Source organism: Hemicordylus capensis, chromosome 17, assembly GCF_027244095.1.
Source record: "Hemicordylus capensis ecotype Gifberg chromosome 17, rHemCap1.1.pri, whole genome shotgun sequence".
In the NCBI taxonomy this organism is placed as follows: Eukaryota; Metazoa; Chordata; class Lepidosauria; order Squamata; family Cordylidae; genus Hemicordylus; species Hemicordylus capensis.
Window position 1 is genome coordinate 6,111,337 of NC_069673.1, and position 26,153 is coordinate 6,137,489.

Below are 26,153 nucleotides of genomic sequence, written 5' to 3' on the forward strand. Positions count from 1 at the left end.
TGAGCGTGAACTGTCCCCTTGGCTAAGCAAGGTAACCTTGGTTTTCATTTGGATGGGTGATTTCATGTGAGCCCTGTCTGCAGCAAGATGTGGGAATGGGGCTGCAGCTCAGTAGAAAAGCATCTCCTTTGCATGCAGAAGGTCCCAGGTTCCATCCCTGGCAGCATCTCCAGGTAGGGCTGGGAGAGACTCCTGCCTGGAACCTGGGAGAAGCCGCTGCCAGTCAGTGTAGACAGTCCTGAGCTAGATGGAACAAGGGTGGTATGCAGTACAAGGCAGCTTCCTTCCAGATGGAGATGGCGCTATAGCTATATAGTAGCTATACAGGCCAACATCTGTAGGAGGGCCGAAGTTGAGCAGCCCGCTGCTCTTGTGGTAGCAAGCATGACTTGTCCCCCTAGCTAAGCAGGGTCCACCCTGGTTGCATTTGAATGGGGGACCACATGTGAGCACTGTAAGATATTCCCCTCAGGGGACGGAGCTGCTCCGGGAAGGACATCTAGGTTCCAAGTTCCCTCCCTGACAGCATCTCCAAGTTAGGGCTGAGAGAGATTCCTGCCTGGAACCTTGGAGAAGCCGCTGCCAATCTGTGAAGACAATACTGAGCTAGATAGACCAATGGCCTGTCTCAGTAGACGGCAGCTTCCTATGTTCCTATGCTCGAGATGATACCGCAACCTTTCTCCCAGGGCAAATAGCAGCCCCAGAGGACAATTTTGAATGGGGCCATGGGAGGCAAAGGGTTAAAGCTCCGCACCATGATCCTGATCCATATGCTCCCTCCTTGCATGCTGTTTACATGCGGGGGGGTGGGGCAGAATCAAAACCTTAGTTTCCTTAGGCACACCAGGAAACTCTATTCTGACCCTCCCACTTCAACCCCAGCCCGTGAGCATGCTGTAAATAAGCAAGGAATTTACAAGTGGCTATTATTATAAAAATCGAAACTAGGGAGAAGGCGGGAGGATGCAGGGAGATCCAGGCGCAAGAGAGGTTTTGTTGGGACCAGAGGAAAGGCCCTTGGCATCTTCTGCAGGGGAAGTTGTAGAAATAGGTCCATGCAGCGTGCCAAAGCACATCCACTTCTCAGCAAGGCCTTTCCAAAGGGAGCCTTCTCATGACTTCTCAGTCGTGGCCGGCATGTTTCCTTGCTTCCTCTTCCCCCAGTTGGGAAGCATGGTATTCCTTGGCAGTGCCCGCCCTGTGGGGAAATCTCCTCCAGAGGCATGTTGAACGAGTTGGGATGGAACGGTGCCCTAAGGACTGGTTGATTATCCGTTCATTTATTTAATATATTTGTACCCCACTTTTCATCAGTGGTAGGGCTGGGTAGGGCTGGGAAAGTCTGATATCCAGTCTGATACCACGTGTAGACAGCAGGACTGAGCTCGGAGGACTAGGGTCTGGCTTCATTTGCTCATACATTTGGGAAAGGTGGTACCTCGGTGTCAGAGCTTTCTGCCAGAAGGTCCCAGGTTCATTTCCTGGCAGTATCTCCAGGTAGGGCTGGGAAGGACTCCTGCCTGGAACCCTGGAGAGATGCTGCCAGTCTGTGCAGACTATAGTGAGTTGGATGGACCAAGGGTCTGACTCAACAGAAGGCAGCTTGCTTGCTTGCTTGCTTGCTTGCTTGCTTGCTTGCTTGCTTGGCAGCTTGCCTACAGCAAGTAATCAACTGATGTGTCCAGGGCAGATTTTGTGTGAAGTGACAACCACAAACAGTATTTATAGTCTGCTTTTCAACAAAAGTATTCAAAGTGGTTTACATAGAGAAATAATAAATAAAGATGGCTCCCTGTCCCCAAAGGGCTCACAGTCTAAAAAGGAAACATAAGGTGGACACCAGCCACAGCCACTGGAGGGATGCTGTGCTGGGGATGGATACGGCCAGTTGCTCTCCCACTGCTCAGTCAAGAGAATCACCATGTTAAAAAGGTGCCTCGTTGCCCAGTTAGCAGCCAGAGTGAAACACAGTAAGATGCTCCAAGTAATTTGATTGAATGCTCCAGGGAATATTTCCCCTTTTTGCTTGGTTCTCTCTCTCTCTCTCTCTCTCTCTCTCTCTCTCTCTCTCTCTCTCTCTCTCCATGTACAAGTCATCTAAGGGGAAAAGAGAAAAAAGTTTCAAGGGCCCCAGCACACCGTGTTCCTTTTTTTGCATGTGTGAGCCATACGGGGGGGGGGGGAGAGAAGCATCAGAAAGCAGATGCAGAGAGCAGAGCTCCTGTCCGGGTTTGCGACCCAGTTTGTTTTGACCTTTTTCTCAGCAAGATGGAGGTCACCCTTTTAAAAGGTGTTGCAAAATCACAGAGATCTGACTGTGCTCTTTTGATGCCCAGGAACGAGCCAGGTAGGGATGGGCTGTGCTTGTGGGTTGCATCCATCTGTCTCCCATTGGGCTGCCCTTATAGGAACCCCAGAATCCAGGCTGTATGATGATTTTCTAGTGGCAAGGATTTTTCTTTTTCTTTTTTTGCACTCAAAAAACTAGTGACTGTACGATGAGAGTGAATCTTCCCAATCTTCATCTAGCACTCCAACCACTACACCAAATTGATTCTTTCAGTACAGCCCAGACTCAACTGGAGCATGTCGGGATTGGCATGTGGATATGAGGATGGAGCCTTCACTCAGTGGTAGGTAGAACACTTGAGCTGCAAACAGAAGTTCCTAGTTTCAAGCTCCGGCATGTCCAGGAAGGGCTGGAAATACCCTCCGGAAACCTTGGGGAGCTGCTGCTAGTCAGGGCTGACAATACTGAGTAAGTAGATAATGCTGCCAGTCAGGGTTGACAATGAGTCAGGCAAGGGCATGACTCAGTAGGAAGAAGCATCTTAGGTTCAACAGCTCACTGAAAATTAGGTCCAGTGATGGGGAAGGGTCTTTCACTCAGTGGAATGTAACCTCCTTTACATGCAGAAGGTCCTATTTTCAATCTCTGAAATCCCCAGGTAGGGCTGGAAAGACGCTTCTGGAAACCTTGGAGAGCTCCTACCAGCCAAATGCTACGCCCAAGATTCTCCTGGGAAGCCCACCACACAGACTGTGTGGGGACTGCATTCTCAATTCCAAGGGGTCCTGGGAAAGTTTTAGTTACTTTCCTTACAGACACAGACAAGCCACTTTTCTGTTTAACATCCAAAGCGGTGCGCCAAGAATTAAATTAAGGACCTAAATGGCCCCATCCCCTGAGGGGATTAGCTTGCAGTGCTCATGCATGTGGTCTCCCATTCAAATGCAAACCAGGGCAGACCTGCTTAGCAAAGGGGACAATTCATGCTTGCTGCCACAAGGCCAGCTCTCTTCCCATTCGGCCAAGGGATTAGTGGCCTGGGCTTTGATGCCAATTTCAGGGACACCCCAGGAATTCAACCCAGGTTAAGACAACCCTAGTTTTCTGGATGCACTGTCAGAGTTTGTGCTGGGAGCCCTCCTCTCTGCAGTGGGGCTCTGGGGTTCTCCCCACCCCTGTGCCTCGCCCACTCACTGCTAACTAGCACTGCCAACTGCAACTGAAGCTACTCGGAAGATATCGCCCCTCTCCCCGAACGTTTTCTTCCAATTCCGCCACCCACCCCCACCACATTATCAAGAAGACACTGAAATCTCCAGGCCGGCTTGAAAGAGCCAATCTCTGGGGTCTCCAGGCACCATTCCTGGAGAGGTTGCAAACCTGCTGCAAACTGGCCCATGAGCTTCTAGCTTTGATGCACCATCTCCCCAGCCTCTGCCCCACAACCCCACCGTCTGAATCAACCAGTGCCACACGGTCCTCCAGGGATGGTTTATTTACACTGCATCCAAGAGTGCCTCAGAGTGGAGAGGAGGGGTCCAGTCTGCTTTCCGTCCTCCTCCCTCCCTCCCCTCCATGCCGGCGTCCCTCTAATCCCCCCCCCGGGCCCCCACGCTCAGGACTGGGTGCCTCCTTCTCTCACCACCGCAGGGAACGTGCTATGCCTTGTGTTCCTAGCTGTGGGGACAGGAAAGGAATGGCTGGCAACCCGCCCCACCCAAGGTACAGACAGTCTCAAGTTGCAGCACCCTTGAGGCGTGACGACACAGAAGGGGCTTATTCGTGATGAGGCCAGGACAGGTAGCCGGGTCACGTCACCGTCACTGATGGCAAATCGGAAGGGTTGCCAGTGCACCAAGGTGGCTGGGTTCAGGAGAGGCAGCAGGATTGAGTGATGCTGACAGCAAGTGGCACAAGGGTTCTGCTCAAATTACCGCAATAAGGGAGCTGCTGTCCCTTAAGAGCGAAACGCAACCCCCATCACTGGGCCTAGTTCTCAGTAAACATACGATGCTGCCTTCTACTGAGTCAGACCTTTGGTCCACATAGGTCAGTACTGTCAGCCCTGACTGGCAGCATTGTCTACTCTCAGTGTTGTCAGCCCTGACGGGCAGCATCTCTCCAAGGTTTCCCGAGGGTCTTTCCAGCCCTTCCTGGACATGCTTGAGCTTGAAACCAGGACCTTCTGTTAGCAAAGCAAGTACTCTACCACGGAGTGAAAGCCCTATCCTCATATCCACACGCCAGTCCCAACATGCTCGAGTTGTATCTGGGCTGTACCACTTCAGACCGATCTTCCATGATGGAAGAATCAATGTGGTGTAGTGGTTGGAGGCTTAGATGAAAACTGGGGAGGTTCATTCTCAATTTGGATTCGCTCTGGTGAATGATGTGATCAGACCCAAAATCTATGTCCTCTCATCGGGGCTGTGTGTATTCAGCACGCTGCGCTTTTGTCACCCAAGCACGGAACTAGTTTTTGGGTGAACATCTGGCAGAGATCTGCAAGCACTGAGCAGAATACACCCAGGATAGTCAAGGACTGGAAGCCAGGACTGGAAGCTTGCTTTCCTCTCCGTCTACTTGCTGCTGCATAGACACAGAGGAAGCAACCTCCTACTTAATCAGACCTTCTCATCTGTTGGGTTCACACTGACGGGTAGCATTATCTACTCAGTGCTGTCTGCGTTGACGGGCGGCAGCTCTCCCAAGATCTTTTCCAGTCTTAGCTGGAGGTGCTGCCAGGGATTGAACCTGGGGCCTTCTGCGTGCAAAGCCGGTGCCTTACCCCTGACACGGGACCCCTCCCCGCAAACCATGGCAGTGCTGACCTTGAGTGTTGGACCGTCCTCCTCAGATGACCTGGTTTTCTTGTCTCCTGCCCTTCTGAGCAAAATGATTTTCCAAGAATGCAGGCAGAAGGTCCAAGCTAAATCCCCAGCCTCTCCAGGGAGGGCTGGTTAAGACTCTCACCCGGAAGCCTCGGAGAGCTCCTTCCAGTCATTGTGGACAATGCTGCCGGTCAGTGTAGGCAACACAGACGAGAAGGGTCTGACTGTTCCTGCACCGAAGGGGTTGCGTTATTTCCCGCCCCGCTCACCTCCTGCTGACTTATCAGCCGACAGCACACACGCCTCGCTCTCCTCCACGCAAAGTGGGATTCCACAAACCCGCTCTCTGCCCTCCGCGTGCCACCGGTCAATCAAGCTGGGATAAAAATACCCGTCTAGGTTCTACTTGATTGGGAGAAAACCACAATAATGAGAGGGAAGTAGACAACGGCAAGGGGAGCGCAGGCACGGCGTTTCGGGAGCAGGGCCAGCCGAGGCCTCCTCTGTATAATTTGGTTTCATGTTCTGTACAAGAAAACATGTCAAATATGAGGACAGCTCTCCAAGATTGTAATGTTCTCGTGAAACCACAAACACACAGACATTCAGGGCGCTATTTTCTGGCGGAATGGAATGCCATCCCCAGAGCCACTCGCTTATTTTCTCTGAGCCTCAAAGTAAACCTTCTCATGCCAGCAGCAGAGGATTCTTCTCGGTCGTCTTCCTTCTCCCCCCCGCCCCGCTTTCCTTCCTTCCTTCCTTCCTTCCTTTCTCTCTCTCTCTTTCTTTCTCTCTTCCTTCCTTTCTTTCTTTCTTTCAAAAAGAGCCGGCTCTTTGTTTCGTTCTTCATACCACCGGAGGAACATTTTCATACTTGCTGCTAAAGACTGCCGCAGTCTTCCTCTCCCCCTCGTGTCTTGTCACAGTCAATAAGTTCAGGATGTCTCTTTGCTGAAAGCGCCGCACTCCAAGGAAGAACTTTAGGAGAGACCTGAGGTTTCTCAGACTGAAGTTCTATCTGGGTCACGGGCTCCCAACGTTAGGTCCCCATATGTTGCCGGGCCACAACTCTTAGGGACATCGGAAGCTGCTTTATATTGAGTCAGACTATTGGTCCATTTTAGCTCAGGATTGTCTACGCTGACTGGCAGCAGCTCTCCAAGGTTTCAGTCGAGGTGTCTGTCCCAGCCCTACCTGGGGATGCTGCCAGGGATTGAACCGGGGACCTTCTGCATGCAAAGCAGACGCTCTACCACTGAGCTACGGCCCCATCTCCTAAGGGGAATATTTTACGTGTAGCCACCCATCCAAATGCAAACCAAAGTGGACCCTGCTTAGCAAATGGGACAATTCATGCTTGCCCGCACAAGAACAGCTCTCCTCCCATCACCTGCAGCTATAAAGGCCTTTCTCCGGGTCCATCTAGTCCAGGGTTTCCCAACCATTGTGCCTTGAATGGTGGGAGTCGTTCAAAAATATCTGGGGTCTCAAGATTGGAACCCCTGGTCGACGTCTTTTTCCCCAGCTTCCAACCATGGAGAGCCAGATGTTTCCATGAAGACAGCCCACAAGGCATAAAGGCAGTTGCCTCCCCCTGTTATTTAGCTGGTACACTACCTTTGAACATGGAGGCTTCATTAGGTCTTGGCTTCTCTTCCACATGCTCAGTGTGTGAGAATGAGCACATGCATATTTGACCCTTGTGCTTCCCGGCTGCTGAGGGCAGCTGTGGGGAACTGGCTGGGTGGCTCGGGGGAGTGGCGGATGCTTCTTTGGTGGGGGCCATGGTTATATCAGGCCTCTAGCTAATCTAGTAGCCTAGCCTAACCCTACCTCAGCAAATGTGGGTAATAGCTGTTGAAAGACCTCTCCTCCTACGGATGTCTATAGTCCACTTTTAAGGCTCTTGGAGTTAGTAATAGTATCCATTGCCACATCTTGTGGCAGGGAATTCCACAGGATTTTTTTCTGTGTTCTGTAGAGAAGCGCTTGATTGTGTGTGTCTTGAGTCATCCACCAATCCAATACGTCCAAGTTGTTGTTGTTATAGGCACTTGCCTGTGTCTCTCTTGATTTAACTACTGAGTTGGTATTTTTGATCTCTCTCCTGGCTGGTTTTTGGCCAGCAGTCCGGGTGGCATATTTCCTGCCACCCCCACCCCGCTCCACTCTCCACCTCTGCTCCACTCCAGAAGTAGATGCAGGTGGCTAGGCTGGTTTCTGTTACAGAGAGAGCTTCTCTTCTTGTTTTTCACTCAGGACATTAATGATTGCCTCACTCTCCTCATTAAAGGCAGATGCCAGCGTAACATGGAGCCCTCCTTGTGGAAAGGCGTGCCACGGGGATGCCAGATCCACTTGGATTTTGCAGGAGGATGGGCTGCCACTCACCATTTCCCCTGCAAAATTCATGTGGCTTGACCGCAGGAAGCGTTTCCAAAGAATTTTGCTGAAAGCAACTGTGGAGGAATGTTAAAGGGATACGGGGAAAATTTCCAACACATGGGCAAAATCGGCACACACATCTCTTTTAAGGTGCCATCCATTCCTTCTTAGAAAATAAAGAACTGCCCTGGATGCCCACCCATTTCCGGGTTTAATTCAAGGTGCTGATGTTGACCTTTAAAGCCCTAAAAGTCTTGGGTGAATGGGCAAGCTTCTACGACATGCTTGCATGCAGAAGGTTCCCGGTACAATCCCTGGCAGCATCTCCAGGTAGGGCTGGGAAAGATGCCTGCCTGGAACCTTGGAGAGCTGCTGCCAGTCAGTGTAGACAGTCCTGAGCTAGATGGGTCAAGACTGACTCCGTAGAAGGCAGCTTCCTATCTTCCGATAGTTGAAGGTAGGAACCTCTGCGAACCTGACAAATGCTTCTGCAGATGTCCAACACCAACACCAATTTATGATTTCTTCCCAGCAGTGACCCACTCTTTCCTCTCCCTTAGAGGCCTTTGCAGGCATGCTAAGGCTGTGCTTTTTATTCAAACTGATGGCCAGTAAGGAGGTTTTGAAGGAGTAAGGAGGTTTTGAAGGAGTGTTCGCCGGTGCTGTAGAAGTTGTTTTATTCTGCTGTTATGTTTGTTTTTACTTGGTATGTTATTGCACAAGCATTTTAAATTGTTTTTAGTCTCTCTGTTGTGCTTCTCTGGAACTTGTTGGAAGCTACTGTGGGGCTAATTGACACAAGGCGGCCCCAAAGATGTAATTAAGAAAAGACGGAGAAGGAAATCCAAGGGCGGTTTGAAGGGGCAAGCTTAGGTGGAAAAGCCTGCTGCAGTTGTAATTTGGACAAAGGACATGAGCTCACAGTAGAAAAGATTAAGCTTCCTGATGCTGAGTCTGACCTTTGGTCTGTCTGGCCCAGAATTTTCTACTCTGGCTGGCAGTGGCTCTATAGGGTCTCAGCCACAGTACGACGTAAGATATTTTCAACTGGAGATGCTAGAGATTAAACTTTGGGCCTGGGGAGGAGAGCTGGCCTTGTGCTAGCAAGCATGAATTGTCCACTCTGCTAAGCAGAGTCTGCCCTGGTCTGCATTTGGAAGGGCAACCACATGTGAGTGCTGTGAAATATTCCCCTTAGGGGATGGGGTCTTAACTCAGTGGAGGAGCATCTGCTTTGCATGCAGAAGGTTCCAGCTTCACTCCTTGGCAGCATCTCCAGATAGGACTGGGAGTGACTCCGACCTGAAACCTTGGGAGAGCTGCTGCCAGTCAGTGTAGACAATGCTGAGCAAGAGGAACCAATGGTGTGAAGGTCCCAGATTCAATCCCTGGCTGCGTCTCCAGGTAGAGTTGGAGAGGCACCTACCTGGAGTCTTGGAGAGCCAGTCAGTGTGGACAATAGTGAGCTAGATGGACCAAGGGTCTGATGGGGTCTAAGGCAGCTTCCTATGCTCCTCTGCGCTTCAAGGCGAAAAGGAGGCCCCCAACCTGTCTCACAGCCCTTCCCCAGAGAAGCAGTGACTCCCCTTCTCACTGTCCTGGGGTCATCTGGGAGGGCCTTGGCTTTAACTAATCGAGTTCTGGAACCCATCATACCAACCCGTGCTGTGCTGTGGTTGGATTGACGTGGCCAGTTTCCCAAGACACCTGCAGGAAAACGGGACTTGGATGCAGATGTGGCCGGCTTGTGTGCCAAAAGGGAGCAGTTCATTCATGTGGCTGCTGGTTTGTTACTCAGCACTCTTAGAATGACAGCTGCGAAAGCATGGCCCGTGTGTGTGTGTGTGAGTGATCTTTCTCATTTTCACGCCACTCCAAGGTCTAGAGGGTTAAGTGGAAGGAAAGAACACACACACACACACACAACACACCGTGGGGAACGTGAATTCCGGGTTTCCCCATTTCAAAATGTGGCTTGATAATTAGGTGGGAGAGGGCATTCAAGGCAGAAACGAGGCCTCACTACCCTAGACTAGCTAATTAGCTCTCTCCCCTTCCCTTCCCTTCCCTTCCCTTCCCTTCCCTTCCCTTCCATGAAACCAGGGTGATTTTGCGGGGTGGGGTACTCTTCTGAAACTGTTATGTTGTGCCTCCACCTTGAAATTACCCCCTTCCTGGCGATTGTTTGGAGAAACTAGTTGGGGGGTAAAGGTAAAGTGTGCCGTCGAGTCGGTGCTGACTCCTGGTGCCCACAGAGCCCTGTGGTTGTCTTTGGTAGAATACAGGAGGGGATGACCATTGCTTCCTCCCGTGCAGTATGAGATGATGCCTTTCAGCATCTTCCTATATCGCTGCTGCCCAATGTCGGTGTTTCCCATCGTCTGGGAGATATACCAGCGGGGATTTGAACTGGCAGCTTCTGGCTTGCTAGTCAAGCAATTTCCCCGCGGCGCCATTGGAGCCTGGACCTAAAGGCCTTTGGAGACCCCACCCCCTGCTGCAAGTTAAGCATCATTTTTTAACACATAGGTCCTTTAGGGCACAAACCACACCACCCTGGACAGACTAAAGAGGATTTGGGGGGACCCCGGGGTGTGTGGAAGCGTAAGAGCACCTCTGGCTTGTAGTAGCAATACCCTTTTCGTTTTTGAGCATGCACTCTTTTGTAGAAGGGAGCAGGAGGAAGAGGCAAGTGGAATTTCCCACCGATCATCTTCAGGGGGCAACCACCACCTTCCCCCCCCCCCCGAGACAGGAGAATGGAAAGCTCCTGTTCTAGTGGATGCAGCATACTTACTGAGGAATGAAGCATCGTGGTGGTTGGTATCTCAGCAGGGAGAGGAACTCACAGCTTCCCAAGTATGAGAAAGTTCTGTCCTTTCAAAGTGCAGCTGTTTTTAAAGTGGAAAACAGTTCTCTTGACCTTTCCTGAACGAGAGTGTGCGGTTGGACCTGGCATTTGCCCTCGTATGGCTCTCTGCAGCAGCCATGGGTGACGCTGGGCCAGAAATGGCCAGGAAGGGCTGTTGGGGGGAATATCTCCATTCGGAACGGGAAGGTCCAGGAGGGTTGTCAAGAGGTGGTGGGAAGTGGATTTCAGGGCTTCCAAACTGGCAACCGCCAGGGGTGTAAGGAATCAAAGCAAACCCTGGCCATGTTATCATGCTGGAGGAGGACCAGGAGGTGGAGAGACGAGGCTCTTTCTCCGTTCTAGCCTTGCGATTTCAGGCTCAGCCAACGGAAGGCGTTTTGTTATAGAACTGGCTCGGAGGAGGAGAATTGAATCTGGTATCAATAAATGAGATTCTGGGCCTTTCCAGACACTGCTGGTTTCCTGGACATGCCAAGCAGCTATCATTAATCCACACAGACAAAGTCACGCCAGCATGCCCTCTCTCATTTGGTGATCGCTGTTTCTCTGGTGCCAAGTAGCATTGCTGGGAAACAGTCATTCTTGCCCCAGAAATACAACAATAGCATGCACCCCCCCCCCCCCCCGCAGGGATGGCAGCTGTGTTTGTGCCATGAGCACCTATTGGCTAGCATTCGGGCAGCAGCATCGCCACTTATCTGTTCTATTTTGGACGCCCCAGCAATTTTTAATTGCTTTTGGGTTTTGACCATTTTTCTTCAGAGGCTGTGAGTAAAAACTCTCCGGTGCTTGAGTGTACAACTCTCAGTATTAAAAAGTCCAGGAGTTCCTATGGTCTAGCCCTACCATCCCTCTATTTTTATAGGGATGTTTATCTTCCTGTTGATTACAGGTATGGATGCCATTTATTCCTCTCGACTTGTAGGTGAGCTCTGCTTGGAACACCCAGACTCCTTCCTTGTCTTTCTAGACCCTAGTTTAGCTGTAGCCCTTCAATTCAGGCCTGCTTCCCCCAAACCTCAGTCTCTTCTCTCTCTGTCACTGATGGGGTGCTTGCTAGAGCGGGCACCCAAATTTGGAAAACTGGAACAAATTTCAGCTTATTCCAAGGAGAAACATCTGAGAATTTCCCACAGAAGCCAAATGCGTTTCTAGAAAACAAGTTAAATCCCTCAGAGGGTTTCCTTCACATCCCTATTTTATGAGAAACAGTCCATATTCTCTGCTCCCTAAGAAACCCCTGACTCTGCATTTGCTTATAACTTTTTTATTGCTAATATCCACTTACTACAATAAGCATAAATATACCTATAACACATATTACATCAAATCATACCAATCTTTGAGTTTACTCAATATTATTATATTTTATATATGTTTCTACCTTGTTCCTTATTTTTATAAAAAGTTAATCCATATCTGTAAGAGAAATACACACTACAAAAACCTCTGCATTTATTACACCAATCCATTATCTTGAATTATTTTTCTCTCCAAACCTTTGACCCTGAATTGAAGGGTAGCCTGACCCTTCAATTATGGAGTATATAGGGTAATCTAGCGCCATTTTTCATCCCTCTGATATTTCTCTGATATATCAGTGTGGTTTTCCCTTGACCGTAAGTTAGAGGCAATCCCCTGTATTTCCTCAAATATTCTGTCTTTATGGCTTCTTTTGCCACTTTCTGTTCCGTTGCATAAAATATTATTACAGTTGTTAGCACATGAAGCATTGATTCCTTCATTTCTCTGCCTAAGTTTGGATCAATCTTGAAAAAAACCCAGTGATCAATCTTGGATCAACCTTGAAGACCACCCAATCTTGAAACACCCAGAGACGCAAGGTTTTGGGCGGTATAAAAATATGTTAAATAAATAAATGAAAAACCTTGCGGATAGAGAAAATTTATGGATGGACAGCCAGTACTGCGGTAGTGAGCACGAATTGTTCCCTTTGCTAGGCAGGATTTGCATTTGGATGAGAGACTGACTGTATGTGAGTGCTGTAAGAGATTCCCCTTATGGGACGGAGCTGTACTTGAGCTGAAGAGCTTGCATGCTGAAGGCCCCAAGTTCCATCCCTGGCAGCATCTCCAAGTAGGGCTGGGAAAGACTCCTGCCTGGAACCTTGGAGAGCTGCTGCCTGTCAGTGTCGGCAGCACTGAGCTAGATGGGTCTGACTCGGTAGAAGGAAGCTCGCTAGGTTCTTGTTTTCTTTTCTTTGAGAGGGACCATCCTGCCATGCCTTAACAGAGCAGACGGTTGCGTCTGCTGGGCGTCCCCCGCCCCCGGTTTGCCAAGGGGGCCGTGCACAGTGAACGGGCATTGGTCAGCCTGTGGATGTACATGGAAACTCGATCCCGCTCGCTCTTCCAAGTGGAAGGCAGCCACTGTTTACACTTCATTCACAAGAACGGTCCCCACTAGGGCAATTCCGTGCAGGAAGAAGGAACAGATGACACAACTCCTCCTCCAGCACAACAGCTTCGCCTTCCAAAGTACCCAGTTTAAATAAACAGCGGCCCTTGTGGTGTGCCGTTCAAAGAGATGCCAGTGGGTTGTGAAATGTCCGTGTTGGGTCAGATGCCCGCTTGCCTTGGGCAAGACCGTGCTCTCTGTTCCCGTCTGTGTCCCTTGTCAAATCTTCTGGTTTCCAAAGTCTCCTGTGGGCCTTCTTCATGGTGGCAAGCCGTCAGAGCTCTGCTGGATCAGAGCAGGGGCATTCTACAAATCCTGGTTCCTACAGTACATAGGAAGCTGCCTTACACCGAGTCAGACCACTGGTCCATCTTGCTCAGCATTGTCTACTCTGACTGGCAGCAGCTCTCCATGGGTTCAGAGGGAGGTCTTTTGAAGCTCTACCTGCAGATTGCTCACAGGAACACAGGAAGCTGCCATATACTGAGTCAGACCTTTGGTCTATCTGGTTCAGTATTGTCTTCACAGACTGGCAGTGGCTTCTCCCAGGTTGCAGGCAGGAATCTCTCTCAGCCCTCTCTTGGAGATGCTGCCAGGGAGGGGACTTGGGACTTAGATGCTCTTCCCAGAGCGGCGCAGCCTTTATCACAGGTAATATCTACCCATTAAAAAACAGAACATGGGTATTCAGAAGCAGCACACATTTTGCAGCACAGATGCATGCAGGTCCAACTCAGAACCCCTCCCTGCCTTCCTGAAAGATCTGCACACATTTTGCAGTGCCTTTTTTGAGATCTCTGTTTTTCCATGGACAGCCGAAGCAGCATTGCAGGTCACTTGGTCTTCATGAGGGATCGGGGCCCGAGTGATATGCATGCAGCTAATTTGGGTCCCCCCCACCCCCCTGACACATTCCTGGGGCCTTTGAGGGTGCAGAAGCAAAGCCCGACGTGGCAGTTCGCGGGCTTTCCTGCTGCTTGGCAAGCACTTCCCTTGAGCGAGTCAAAAGGAAACCTTGCGGTCTCCCCTGGGGATGGGAGCATAAATTGTGCCTCTGTCTCCTTATGTTCACACTGACTCCCTGGCTCTGCCCCCCCCCCCACCGCCGCCGCCTAGCACACCCCCTGTGTGGGTGGAAGGAAGACAAACTGAATTAGAACCCACTGGAAGGCAGAGACAATGTGAGAGAAACTAACTGAAACCAGCTTTCAGTCGACATGAGATGCCAGTAACTGGATACAAAGACTTCCCGTTGTTGTTCTGTAGGAGCAGAGGGCAAAGTTAGGAACATGGGAAGCTGCCGTATACTGAGTCAGACCCTGGGTCCAGCTAGCTCAGGTCTGCCCACTCCGATGGGCAGCAGCTCTCCAAGGTTTCGGGCAAGGGTCTTTCCCTGACTTACCTGGAGATGCTGCCAGGGATTGAACCTGGGACCTTCTGCAGGCAAAGCAGATGCTCTGCCACTGAGCTAAGGACTCGTCCTGTAGTTTATCAACTTCATACTGGCAGCAGGGCTATAGAGGTCTTCAGAGACCCCCAAAACCTGGGCAGAGAAGCACCCTTTAAAATGGTTATTCAATTACATTTAGCATGGGTCGTTCCTATCCAACCCCAGCACAGCGTCCCTCCAGTGGTTATCCACCTTGTGTTTCTTTTTAGACTGTGAGCCCTTTGGGGACAGGCAATCAGCTTCTTTGGTTATTTATTTTCCCTTTGTCCACTTTACTGTAGTGGCAAAGAACAATCAGTCCTTACATATATGCTGGTAAAAAGCCGGGACTTCGAAATAGTGTTCTTTATACAAAATCACCTAAATGTGGTGCGGGAGTTCCAAATTAGGGATGTGCAGAATGGTTCGATCGCGAACCGGTCCGCCACGAACCGGGTTGGTTTGAGCGGTTCGATGGTGATCCAGAACACCCTTCAGGAAAGGGGGCCAGTCTGAGATCAACCTGAATTGAACCGAGTTAGAGCGAACCAGTTCGAGCAGCTATGGCGGGCGGTCCCGGGTGCCATTTTGGAGGGCTGTTGTCTTGTTTTTCTCTTGCTGATATGTTTTCTGCCACTGCCTTCCAATTGGCTTGCAGTCTTCTTGGTTGGCTTGTTATTCAAAATCAAGTGTTGTCAGGGCAATTCTGCCCCCATTGGCTGGGTGGGAGGGATGGGGGGGAGCAGAAAGGAGGGAGTTTCAAACTGTATTTAAAGCCCAGGCGGATACTGCTTTCCTTGGGTTGTGGTTTGGAAATGTGCCGTGAATAATGAGTTCCCCTTCATTCCCTATGGGTGAAGTACTTCAAACTGGTTCGAGTTAGTTCATCAACTGCTCCAGCCAGTCAGTTGGACAAACCTGCGCTCTGGTTCGAATTCAGTTTGAATTCAGACCGAACTGCGGAAAACAGCCTGTGCACACCCCTATTCCAAATATTTATTTGTATTATGGAGCTTTTCATCTTCGAAATATCCTATGGCAGTTGGCTGGCGTAGAAATTAAACCTTGGGTTAAGATGGAAATTCCTGAGTGTTACCTTCATAGAGTTAAAAGTTTGCCTTTATTGCCAGAATCTATTAAACCCTCTCTTAAGTGTTATGTTTAAAATATGGGCAAAATGGTTATAAGATTTTAGCCCCTCCATTTCCCTCTCTTATTCCAATTTCTAGCCATCCTAAACATGGTGTTTTAAAAATATTTTCTCAAGTGTTAGAAATTTTAGATTTGGAAGTATTTAGGACTTCTATCATCTAGGCAAGCCTATTGTCTTAACATCTATAATATTAAATATTCCACACTGATCTTGGTTGAATTGCTTACATTGTAAGGTCTTTTATTTCTAATTCAGAATGAATAGCTCAAGCTAACAGACAATTGACAAAATTTGAAATGCTTGTATCAGAGTTCCCAGACTCTTCTCTAGCTAGGTCTGGTACCTAAATTGTATGGTTTGATTTTAAATCAAATATTTAACCCTTTAACCAGTCTTAGAATATGCTGGGGAAAGGCTCCTAACAGGAAATTAGGGATCAAGAGTGGAACAGAAGTTGGAAATGGAAGCCTGACGTTTTCTCCTCGACACAAATCAGGGGAAAAGTTCTTAAAGTGTTCCCATAGATGTTATCTGACCTCATCTAAATTAGCATATATTCAAAGAGATAGTTCCTCTCTCTGTTGGAACGGCTGTGGAATAACGGGGACATATTTTCATTTATGGTAGTCCTGTGCTGGAGTTTCTTTTTTCTGGTTAGAAGTATTTACAGAAATGAATCAGATCACATACCAGAAGATTAGTTTTTGTCCACAGCCGGCATTATTACATATATTCCTTGGGGTAAATGCGGATTTAGAAAAGAATGGAAAAATCAAAATATGACTTGAGACAATTGGTGTAAGAATTTATGTTACATTGTGATTTCAGAAAGGTTGACTCCCATCATTTGGTCCTGTTTGAGCCAGGTTATAAACAATGCCTTTTTATGTTATATGGTCAGATTTTATTTTATATACTAATTGGGAAAATTATGGGGGTCTTCCCTCATATATGTGTGTGTGTGTGTATGAGCTGGGGATATAAAAACAGGTTGTGTTTTTTCTTGTTTTCTTTGTACATCAAGAATTAATAAAGAAAAAAAACATTGATTTTTCTATGTAAACTGTTTGAGAACCTCTGTTAAGAAGTGGTGTATAAATATAAATATTCATAGTAGCAGAGAGATACCCTTTGACCTTGAAAGCAGGGATGTGCAGAAACTTCAGTTGTCTTAGAGAAAGTCGTCTGGCTTCCCTTGTAAATCCTTAGATGTTTCACCTGGGGTTCCCTTCTAATTTCATGAAATTTCAATGTCAACTCTGGCTATGTTCAGAATTGCAGTCTTAAGCGTTAGTGGTTCAGGCTAGTTTGCCATTCAGACTGGATGCGACCTTCCAGATTGAAAAAGTGGAGTGTAGAAAGAGCCCTAGGAACGAGATTCCTAGTGCAGCTTTAAGATCTCTGGTTCTGGTTGCAGGCAGAAGGTAGAAAGTGCTGAGACTCACAAAAAGAAGTTGAAACATCTGGCGGGCCATGGTGGGAAACAGGATGCTGGACTAGATAGGCCTTGGGCCTGATCCAGCAGGGCTGTTCTTAGATTCTAATGTAGGTATTTTAAATGATCAGAGCTTTCCTGAACCTCAACAATGTTTTGTTTTGGGGTTGGCTCGAGTTTTTAGTAGAGGTTTGGGTCAGCGTTTAATATTGGTTCTCGCTCATCCATTCCACGACACGTGAACCATGCCAAGCCCTCCCGTCCCTCTCGTTCTTCTTGGGGGTCGGGTGAGTTTTTGCAGAGAGAGAGGGAGAGAGAGAAAGTAAGGGGGCACACCATGAGGCCCACAGGAAACAAAGTGAGCAATTGTGCCAGAGCATTCTATGGCCGTATACATTGCAGATATGGACAGCCTCACTCCCTTAACCTGGTTCGGTCTTAAAAACGAAAACCATTCTCCCTGGTGAGCGGCAACTCGCTCAAAAGGCAAGAAAAGGAGAGTTTGCAAAACGATACATGTCGAATCGCTGGAATGGATTTCAAATGCCAAAGATAGTTTATGTAAAGACTTACACTGTTGTAAAATGTAACACTATCCCCTGGCATGCTTCAACGGAGTTTGGTCCCAGTTAGGACTCTCCCCTCTCGCCCCACCTTTCTTTTTAAACTGAAAAACTTCCAGCCCATTAAAGTTGATTTATGTTTTGCCCATAGATTCCTTCGAGCTCTGCCTGGGGGGATTCAATTGAGAGAAATCATTACCTCACTGTTGGCCATCCCAGCCACCCTGAAATATTCCAAGCACTCCTAGCAGAACTCTGACTTCTGCTGGTGAATATGGAATGATTCTTCCTGACTGGAGTGCAGTGGAATTCCTCCCCATCCTTGAAAATGTCCTGTTGCTGCCTCTCTCTTAGCCGTTTCTGTTTTCATGGAAATGTAGACACCACGCAAGGCAGATTAGAAGCAACACAGCCAGCCTGAGGAGTTGCTGCAGCTCAGAGGTAGAATACATGTTTGCCTACAGACGGTCCTCACTTCAGTCCCTGGCAGCATCTCCAGACAGGCCTGGGAAAGACCCCTTTCTGAGACCCTACAGAACCGCTGCCAGTCAGTGTTAGACCAGGGGTTCTCAACCTGTGGTATTCCAGATGTTGCAATTGATTGTGTCTGGGGCAGTTGGGAGCTGTAGTTCAGCAACCTCTGGAGTGCCACAGGTTGGGAACCCCCTGGCTTAGACAATACTCCACTAGATAGTCTCAGTCGAAGGCAGCTTCCTGTGTGAGGAAAGGCCAGCCCAGACTGGATGGGCATTGGCCTGATCCAGCAGGGCTCTTCTTATCTTCCTTGGAAGGAAGAGCAGGATAAAAGTGTAAGAAAGAAATAAAACCTTTAGGGGGAAAGAGTAGAGCTGGGTGCAACATTATTCTTGGGTAGGTCTGGGGTGTGGGCCAGGAATGGCACCCAGTAGCTAAGGAGAAGTACCAGTGAGTTCCACATCCCCAAACCTGCCTGCAGCCAAAATGGCCCCCTGACCTTCATGACCTGTTAATGGGGCTACTGGTTTTTGGCTGGAGGCATTTTAGTCCTGGTTGGGGAGACAGGGATAGCAACTCAGAATATATTGTTTTTATTGTTCTTCTTGTCAGTCATTTTGATGTGTGCTCAGACAGGGTTTCCCAAGCCTCTCAGTATCAGTAGGCATTCAAGAATGTCCTGGATATCTGGCAAGTCTGGAGAAGGATGGAAAGATATTTTTCATTGTATTTCAAAGAAATAACACAACACCCATTTTCTACAACTTTTACACATATTTGGGGTGACTGTCTATGCCGAAGTTGAGGGTGGGTGGCAACATGAATGAAGGTCAATATGTGTGTGTGTGTTCATTATCTTGGGCTTTCATTCATGCTTTACTTCCTTTCGTCTTTTCGTGACTATCTCTTGTGGACTCCACTCATTTTATTGATCCTGTTGATCCATCTTGGAGTGATTAATGAGTCATTGCCCCCGGAACAGCCTTTCTGTGAACTGCCCCATCTTGCGACCATAGTTTTGTGTTGTGTCTGTATTGGGTCATTGTCAATTTTCTGAGCACTAAACTTGGTTAGGACAAAAAAAAAACAACAACCCCAAACCCAATGATGATTTAATCATCAACATGTCTGAGACTTCGCTAGTTTCGTTATCTAATTAGCACAACTGTTGCGGAACAATGAAATTAAAACAACTTGTAATGGATTATTCTTGTCTCAAACAATGCCGGGTAATTGACCAGAAGTGTGAATAACTTGCTGAACAGATTTTCTCTTTGGGTTTTTTTACCCTGTAACATCGGCCTGCAGTTCGATGTTATTATGAAATTATGGTAGGAATCAAGCAAAGTAACGACGACTATTTAAAACACACACACTCTGTTCTTTTTCCCCCTTTTCCTTTTTAAAAGAAGCTGTGCTAAGTAGCGAGCAGGCTAGTTTAATGGAATACTTGGTGCTATTTACCTGCCCGGCTGATAGTTGCTCTTTGTCTTCCTCAGATGTGCCGGACCAAGGTGTACGACTTGAGCGATGGGATGTCTCAATATGCCTGGTACCCTTGCACGGCCAACAACACATCCACCCATTTCTGGCTCAAGGTAAAAGCTTGCACGTTATTTCTTGTATGTGGGCTCATTGAGCCACTAATAAATGTATGTATGTATTGAAATTTTCTTATATACCACCTCCTCCAAAGACTCTAGGCAGTAAACAACAATACCAATAACAATTAGTTAAATTATTATTATTATTACTTGTTTACACAGTCACACAGGTGTTATTGAATGCTTTGTTTTATACAGACATCGAGTCCTTCCCAAGGACCTGGGATGGCTGGATTTTATTATCAATGTTGTTGCTGTTATTATACATATCGTCGCAGAATATAGGCTGTTCCCAGTAATGTTGCTTTTTGTAATTGGCTGATGGGGATTTCTGTGGCCCCTATGGTGCTGAGGTGCTCTCCAAGGTGTTTTGGAACTGCACCCAGGGCGCCAATTACCACTGGGATTACTTTGGTCTTTTTCTGCCACAGCCTTTCAATTTCAATTTGTAGATCTTTGTATTTTGTGAATATTTATTTATTTATTTATTTATTTACACAGTCAGACAGGTGTTATTGACTGGTTTGTTTTATCCAGACATCGAGTCCTTCCCAAGGACCTGGGATAGCTGAATTTTATTATCAATGTTGTTATTATTATTATAGATATCATTGCAAAATATAAGCTGTTCCCAGTAGCCACAAGACCAGGTCTCCTCCCTTGGGAAAGAGAGGAAAAACTTGGGAAACTATGCATGAGGATAAGTGTGCCCCAAGTCTTAGCAGTAATTGTTTTGAATTAAAGGAAAAGCATGATCTGCTCTGGTCCTTCCTCTGATCCCCTGGACTCCCCCTCCCTTCTCCCCTTAGGCACACTTCTCACAGCCCATGGTAGCTGCCGCTGTGATCATTCACTTGGTTACGGATGGATCTGATGAGCTTGAACAGAAGCAGGAGACCATCTCTGTGCAGCTGCTTGACACGAAAGACCAGAGCCATGACCTCGGTAAGAACCTCCTACCTGATCTTTTGCACATAGACACACACCAGGGCTCTTGGAGCGATGAAAACCTCCTTCGGGTTCATATCTTGCCGGGGTGGGGGCGGCACCTGTACAACCCATTCACACAACTGTATGTAGCTGGGTTCATCCTGACCCGGGTGTGAATGGGCGTGTGTTTGCACACATGCCCGTTCACCCGACCATGCATTCCCAGATCAGAGGCTGTTCCCAGCTCCATATGGTCATGTGAATGGGGCGATAGAATCCTCCATAAAATTATTGCACGATATACCACCAAACGTTAGCAGAAAGGAGCAGAGTTGTGTTGTGCATCGGCTGGCCCACCTGTTGTTAAAAAGCCAGTTTACAAATCCTAAAAACAGACAGTACTGTCCACGTACTGTACTATTCTAGGAGTGCTTGTTGTCCTGCCCAGTTGTTCCAAACACACGTAGGGAAATGTCTGTGCAGTCCATGGCTTGATAACTGTGGCCATTAAGTGACTTGCATGCGTGAACTAACATGTTGAGCTGTGGCTGCCATAGTGCTCCATCACACTTTTCATTTTCGGCTGGCCGACAGCCCCTCGTTGTGAAACCTTGTTGATGGACTGCATGGGAGGTGTTTGCGGTTGGCACATGTGAAGTTGGCACTTCTTCGCGAGTCAGTCCGTTGGCAAATCTCCATATATGACACAAGTGGGCACCCAACCAACATGAGAAAGTGTGTTAGGGAGAAACTATGAAAACTTTTCTGTGTTAGAAGGAAATTGCATTGTCCTCTATGTGAATGTAATCTAGGAGGAGATGTCTGGTCAAAATGCATCTGAAACAGGAGGAATTCAGGACATTGCTCTACGGTCAAAACCTATTTGAGGACTTTCCAATACTGAGGACAGTAATAGGAGTGTTTGGTATTTACAAGTCTGTGAAAGTCCTAACCTAATAGTCTTTGGACTGCGAAGTTATTAGGTTATTTACTGGTATTTTATGTATTAAAAACCTTATATGGAAATGTTTAAGTATTTACGTGGATGAGAGCCTTGTGAATTAGGATGTTAATGTATACATATTCAATTACATGTTTATATATTCACACGGGATACTCGTTGAGAAATATATTTGTGCAGGCTTATCCCTGATCTTTTACAGCTCTCCAGTTTTACTTGCAAGTAGATCCAGGCTTGTTTGTAGGTAGGACAGCTTGCTGCTGGAGGCCACCTACTCCTGAGTAATCTGCCATGTCCTGCCCTACATTGCAAGCAGTCCCCTTGTGGTGTGTGGTGTGTGTGGGAGGTTCTGAATATCCCTAACACCGCCCCCTGCGCCCCCCCCCCCCGTTTTGCAAAGCAATTGAGGCTTTTTCAAATGAAAAAAAAAGTGCTGATCAAAGGGAAGCAGAGTGGCTGTGTAAAGCGCTGACCTTTTCCTCCCTCTGTCCTCCTCTCTCCTTTGACAGGTGTCCACGGACTGAGCTGCAGGAACAATCCCTTGATTATTCCGGTCATTCACGACCTCAGCCAGCATTTCTACCACACCCAGGCGATCCTCGTCTCCTTCGGCTCCCAGTACGTGGCCATCTCCGGGGTGGCCTTGCGCTCCTTCCTCAACTTTGACCCCATCACCGTCAGCAGCTGCCAGAGCGGACAGACCTACAGTCCAGCCGAGCAGAGGTGAGCCGCCGTCTCCCCACATGCCCCTCCCCGCTCCCACCCCCCTGGCTTGTTACCACCCATAGACTTCCAGCTTCAGTAGGCCTGATCAAGGGGATAATAAGAGGCAAGAGGAGGGAGGGGGGGTGACCTTTGGCACTGCCGGGTTTGGCACTGCAGAAGCTGCAGAGTTCCCATTGAATAGGACCTGGACGGGGCATTTAACCCACATGGGAAAATGTCAGTAGATTATTTCCACCTCTTTTGTCTTCTCTCGGCTTTGACGGCTGGGGTTGAATCCGCATCACACAGCTAACAGAATGAGACTAGAAACCTGGAATGTAGGTTCTCAGTGCATAAGGGGGAAAGGGGATCTTGGTCGTTTTCGCTGTACAGTTATCTGGACAACGTGCTTTATGGTTCTGATTTATTTCCACCACAGTCCTGAGAGAGAGAGAGAGAGAGCAGTGCAGCAGAGAAACAGCTAGAGCTAGCAATGACCTGGGTTTTGCTTTCCCATTCATCCATAAAGCCCACTGGGTGGCCGTGGGCCTAACTGAGGGTTTACATAGATGACACCCAGAGCTCCTTGGAGGGACACAAGGGGGGAAAGAAAGAAATCAGGCTGTGAATGATTGGCATTATAGCAGTTTTAGGAGAGAGCCAGGAGTTGGATCTATTTCTCTCATGATAACTTTTAGTGCACTCTCTCTTACCCCTCTTCCTCCATGAAACATGCAGATTGTGGAAGGATTTCTCCAAAGTGGAAATTCTCCCCAAATGTCAAGGATGTAGGGATCGGGTGGCAGAGCATCTGCTTTGCGTGCGGGAGGTCCCAGGTTCCATCCTTGGCAACATCTCCAGGTTGGGCTGAGAGAGAGACTCCTGCCTGGAACCTTGGAAGAGCTGCTGCCAGTTTAGCGCAGGCAAACTGAGATAAATGGACCAAGGGTCTGGCAGCTTCCTATGTTCATTGGGAGTTCAGGGCTCCTATATGGAGAAAATGAAATTAATTTTGATCTGTAGAGTTCCAAATTCCAGAGTTTCCTCCCAGGGAATGTAAAAACATGTCATTGTTCTGTTTTGTTTTTTGGGGGAAAAAATTCCAAATTCTAAACTTCATGCACAATTTGACACACATTTCAGTTCCTGCAGTTCACATACATTTTTGTCCCTCACTATGTTTCCAATGTGGACATCAGCCCTGGTTATATATTGAAAAAAGATGTCTTGCAGCAATGACATCATTAGAACACAAGAACAGCCTGCTGGATCAGGCCCCAGACCCACCTAGTCCAGCATTTTGTTTCCCACAGTGGCCCATCAGATGCCTTTGGGAAGCCTACAGGCAAGAGATGAGAGCATGTCCTCTATCCTGCTGTTGCTCCCCTACAACTGGCATTTGGAGGCCTCCTGCCTCTGAGCCTGGTGGTAGCTAATAGCCATCCGGACTAGGAGCCATTGATAGCTCTGTCCTCCATTCATTTGTCTGAGCTCCTTTTAAAGCCATCCAGACTACAACATGTGGCAGGGAATTCCACAGGTTAATTTAGAAAGCGGGCTTCCTATTCTCAGTCCTAAACTTCCTGGCAATCAGTTTCATGAGATGACCCCTGGTTCTATTGCTGTGAGAGAGGAAGAAAAAAACTTCTCTCTCCACATCATTCATAATTTTGTAGGCCTCAAGCATGTCTCCTGCATGGCAGCGTCTTGGAGATTGCAGGCAGGAATTTCTCTCTGCCCTATCTTGGAGATGCTGCCAGGGAGGGAACTTGGAACTTCTGCTCTTCCCAGAAGGCTCCATTATCCCCTGAGGGGAATCTATTCCAGTGCTCACATTTCTAGTCTCCCATTCATATGCAACCAGGGCAGCCCCTGCTTAGCTAAGGGGACAAGTCATGCTGGCTACCACAAGACCAGCTCTCCTCTCCTAGTTTTAAGGGAACAGAGTTCAGCAGAAGCAAAATGAAACCGCTAGAACAAGGGAGCAGAATGGAGTGAATTTGCTCATCCTCACCTTGAATGTTGAATTTCCTGCATCCTTGTGGCAGTCACACCCCTCAGCAAAAATGGCTTCAGCATCTTTTTATAAAGAGCACAACTTTCTTCTCTCCCCTGCTAATTAAAATCCCCAATTCCTATCTAAACATACCCCATGGGCACTGATTTATGATGCTGTCCAAGGCCATGGCAGAAGTTACTGTTCTGGCTTGACACGCTCAAAAGGGGAAAGGAGGCAGCAAACGGAGGGCTGCCTCTCTCTCCCCGATGATGATTCCTGTCCCCGCTCCAATGTTTTCAGACGCCACCCTTCATTCCAGTGGGTCTCCCTCTGTCTCCGGCTAACTCCTGCCGTGGGTCGTCTTGGCCAGACATCCGCAAACTGGACCTCTCATTTGAAACTTGATCTCACTGTTCTTGGGCCTCTGAAGTTGCCCATCGTGTTTCAATGGAGTGATCAGATGCTGTGTATCTAGGTCAGAGCACACGCTCTCCATTGATTTCTCTCCCCCACCCCCTTCTCCATGCTTGCATTTATCTTTGTCTTCTCTGTCTAAAAGGAGAGGTCTAGCAGTTTGGGGAAAGGAGGAAGAAATAATCAGGCCAGAATCCTTTGCAAAGTTTTCTCTGTTTATTTCTTTTCTTCCATCCCCCAATTGCAGAGAGTTGTTGCCCGTAGTTCTTGTATTTCAGTGGGTCGGGGAGCAGAGAGACTGAAAATGGCGGGTCACTCCGGCATCTTAGAAGGCTCCCAAATTCACCCAAATTCTTTCTGGGTTTTTGAGTTGCAAACTTGACTTCTTTCCAGAATGGAACGGAGACATTATCATTCATATTCCCGATTATGCCCCCGCTTTGATGGTGTTATTTATTATCATTTACTTTGCAAAGAGTGTGAGGATGGGTCTCTGCCCCAAGGTGCTCACGATCAGAAAATAGCCACCAGAGAGACAGGAAAGGAAGGGGAGGCCGGGATAAACTGGTGAAGAATATGCCGTGATTCCACGTGCCCGTACCTAGATTAGAAGGAGGGAACCACCTTTTATTGGCGGGGGGGCGGGGGGCTGGGTCTAGGCAGTTCTGCCCAACACTTTGCAGCAAAGCCAAGTTTTGAGGAGGTCAGTCGGAGGGGTGGCATCATGGAGGCATTCCCGGGCTTGCTTCATTTTAAAATTTCTGAATTTTGTAGAGTGCAGATCATGCAGTTTGTGTTCAGCTCTCCATGTCTCCCCCAACTGCCTTGGTCTGAGGTGTGTGTGTGAGAGAGAGAGAGAGAGGGGTGGGTGGGTGGTATATTTTCATTTGCAAAACATTGGGTGTGTGTGTGTGTGTAAACACAGGTTTTTGGAGTTAATGCAATGAGTAGATGTTATCACCTACCCTGACTCTTAGGCACAGAGCAGGCTATAAATCTCTAAAAATGCACCTGTCCCGGGGCCAGAACTTTGCAGTTCCTGCCAAGGCGTTTTGAGTGGTTTCCCAGCTGGGCTGTCTCGGATGGGAAACGTTGAGAAGAAGCCTGTCTCTCGCTCAGTCTGGTCCCACCTCTGTTTTTTTGCTCTGGTCATCCTCCGTATCTTCTTAGCCTGCAGATCGCATCTGACTAGCTGGTCTGGGCTTTGCTTTCTCTTTAAAGGCCTCCTTGGATTCAGTCATAAGTTTGTGAATGAGGGTTGGGCGCAGGGGTACCATCTTGGATGTTGGTGTGCGAGGGGGACGCTTTCAGTGGGGGAGGCAAGGTCCGAAGGTTGATTTAGTGCTGGGGGTGATGGGAGTTGTAGTCCAACAGCTGCCGGAGGGAGCGATTTGTGCAGCCCGGTCCTAGACCAAAGAAATGAATGAATGAATGAATGAGAAAAATATAAACACCCACATTCAGTACTCACTTTTCCTTATACGGTATATAGAAGTCAGGAGAGATTGTAAACCACCCAGAGACTTAAGTTTTGGGCGGCATAGAAATATGTTGGTTAAATAAATAAATAATTTTCTATTGAGAAATTGGCACAGAGAGGAGAATTAAAGGTCCCATTCGGCTGTAGCATGGCCCTGATCTTCCTTCCACACACCCTCTGTGCTTTAAAAAAAAAAAAGAAGAAGAA

General features: G+C 48.1%; 1 protein-coding gene across 1 annotated transcript in view; it reads left to right on the forward strand.

Moving 5' to 3' along the window:
* PAPPA (pappalysin 1) overlaps positions 1-26,153 on the forward strand; it is a 195,709-nt gene that overhangs the window by 120,523 nt on the left and 49,033 nt on the right. Inside the window, exons 11-13 of the mRNA XM_053281794.1 lie at positions 19,353-19,451; positions 20,267-20,402; positions 21,858-22,071. Of these exons, the coding sequence (XP_053137769.1) occupies positions 19,353-19,451; positions 20,267-20,402; positions 21,858-22,071 (449 nt within the window). The remainder of the gene's footprint in view (positions 1-19,352; positions 19,452-20,266; positions 20,403-21,857; positions 22,072-26,153) is intronic.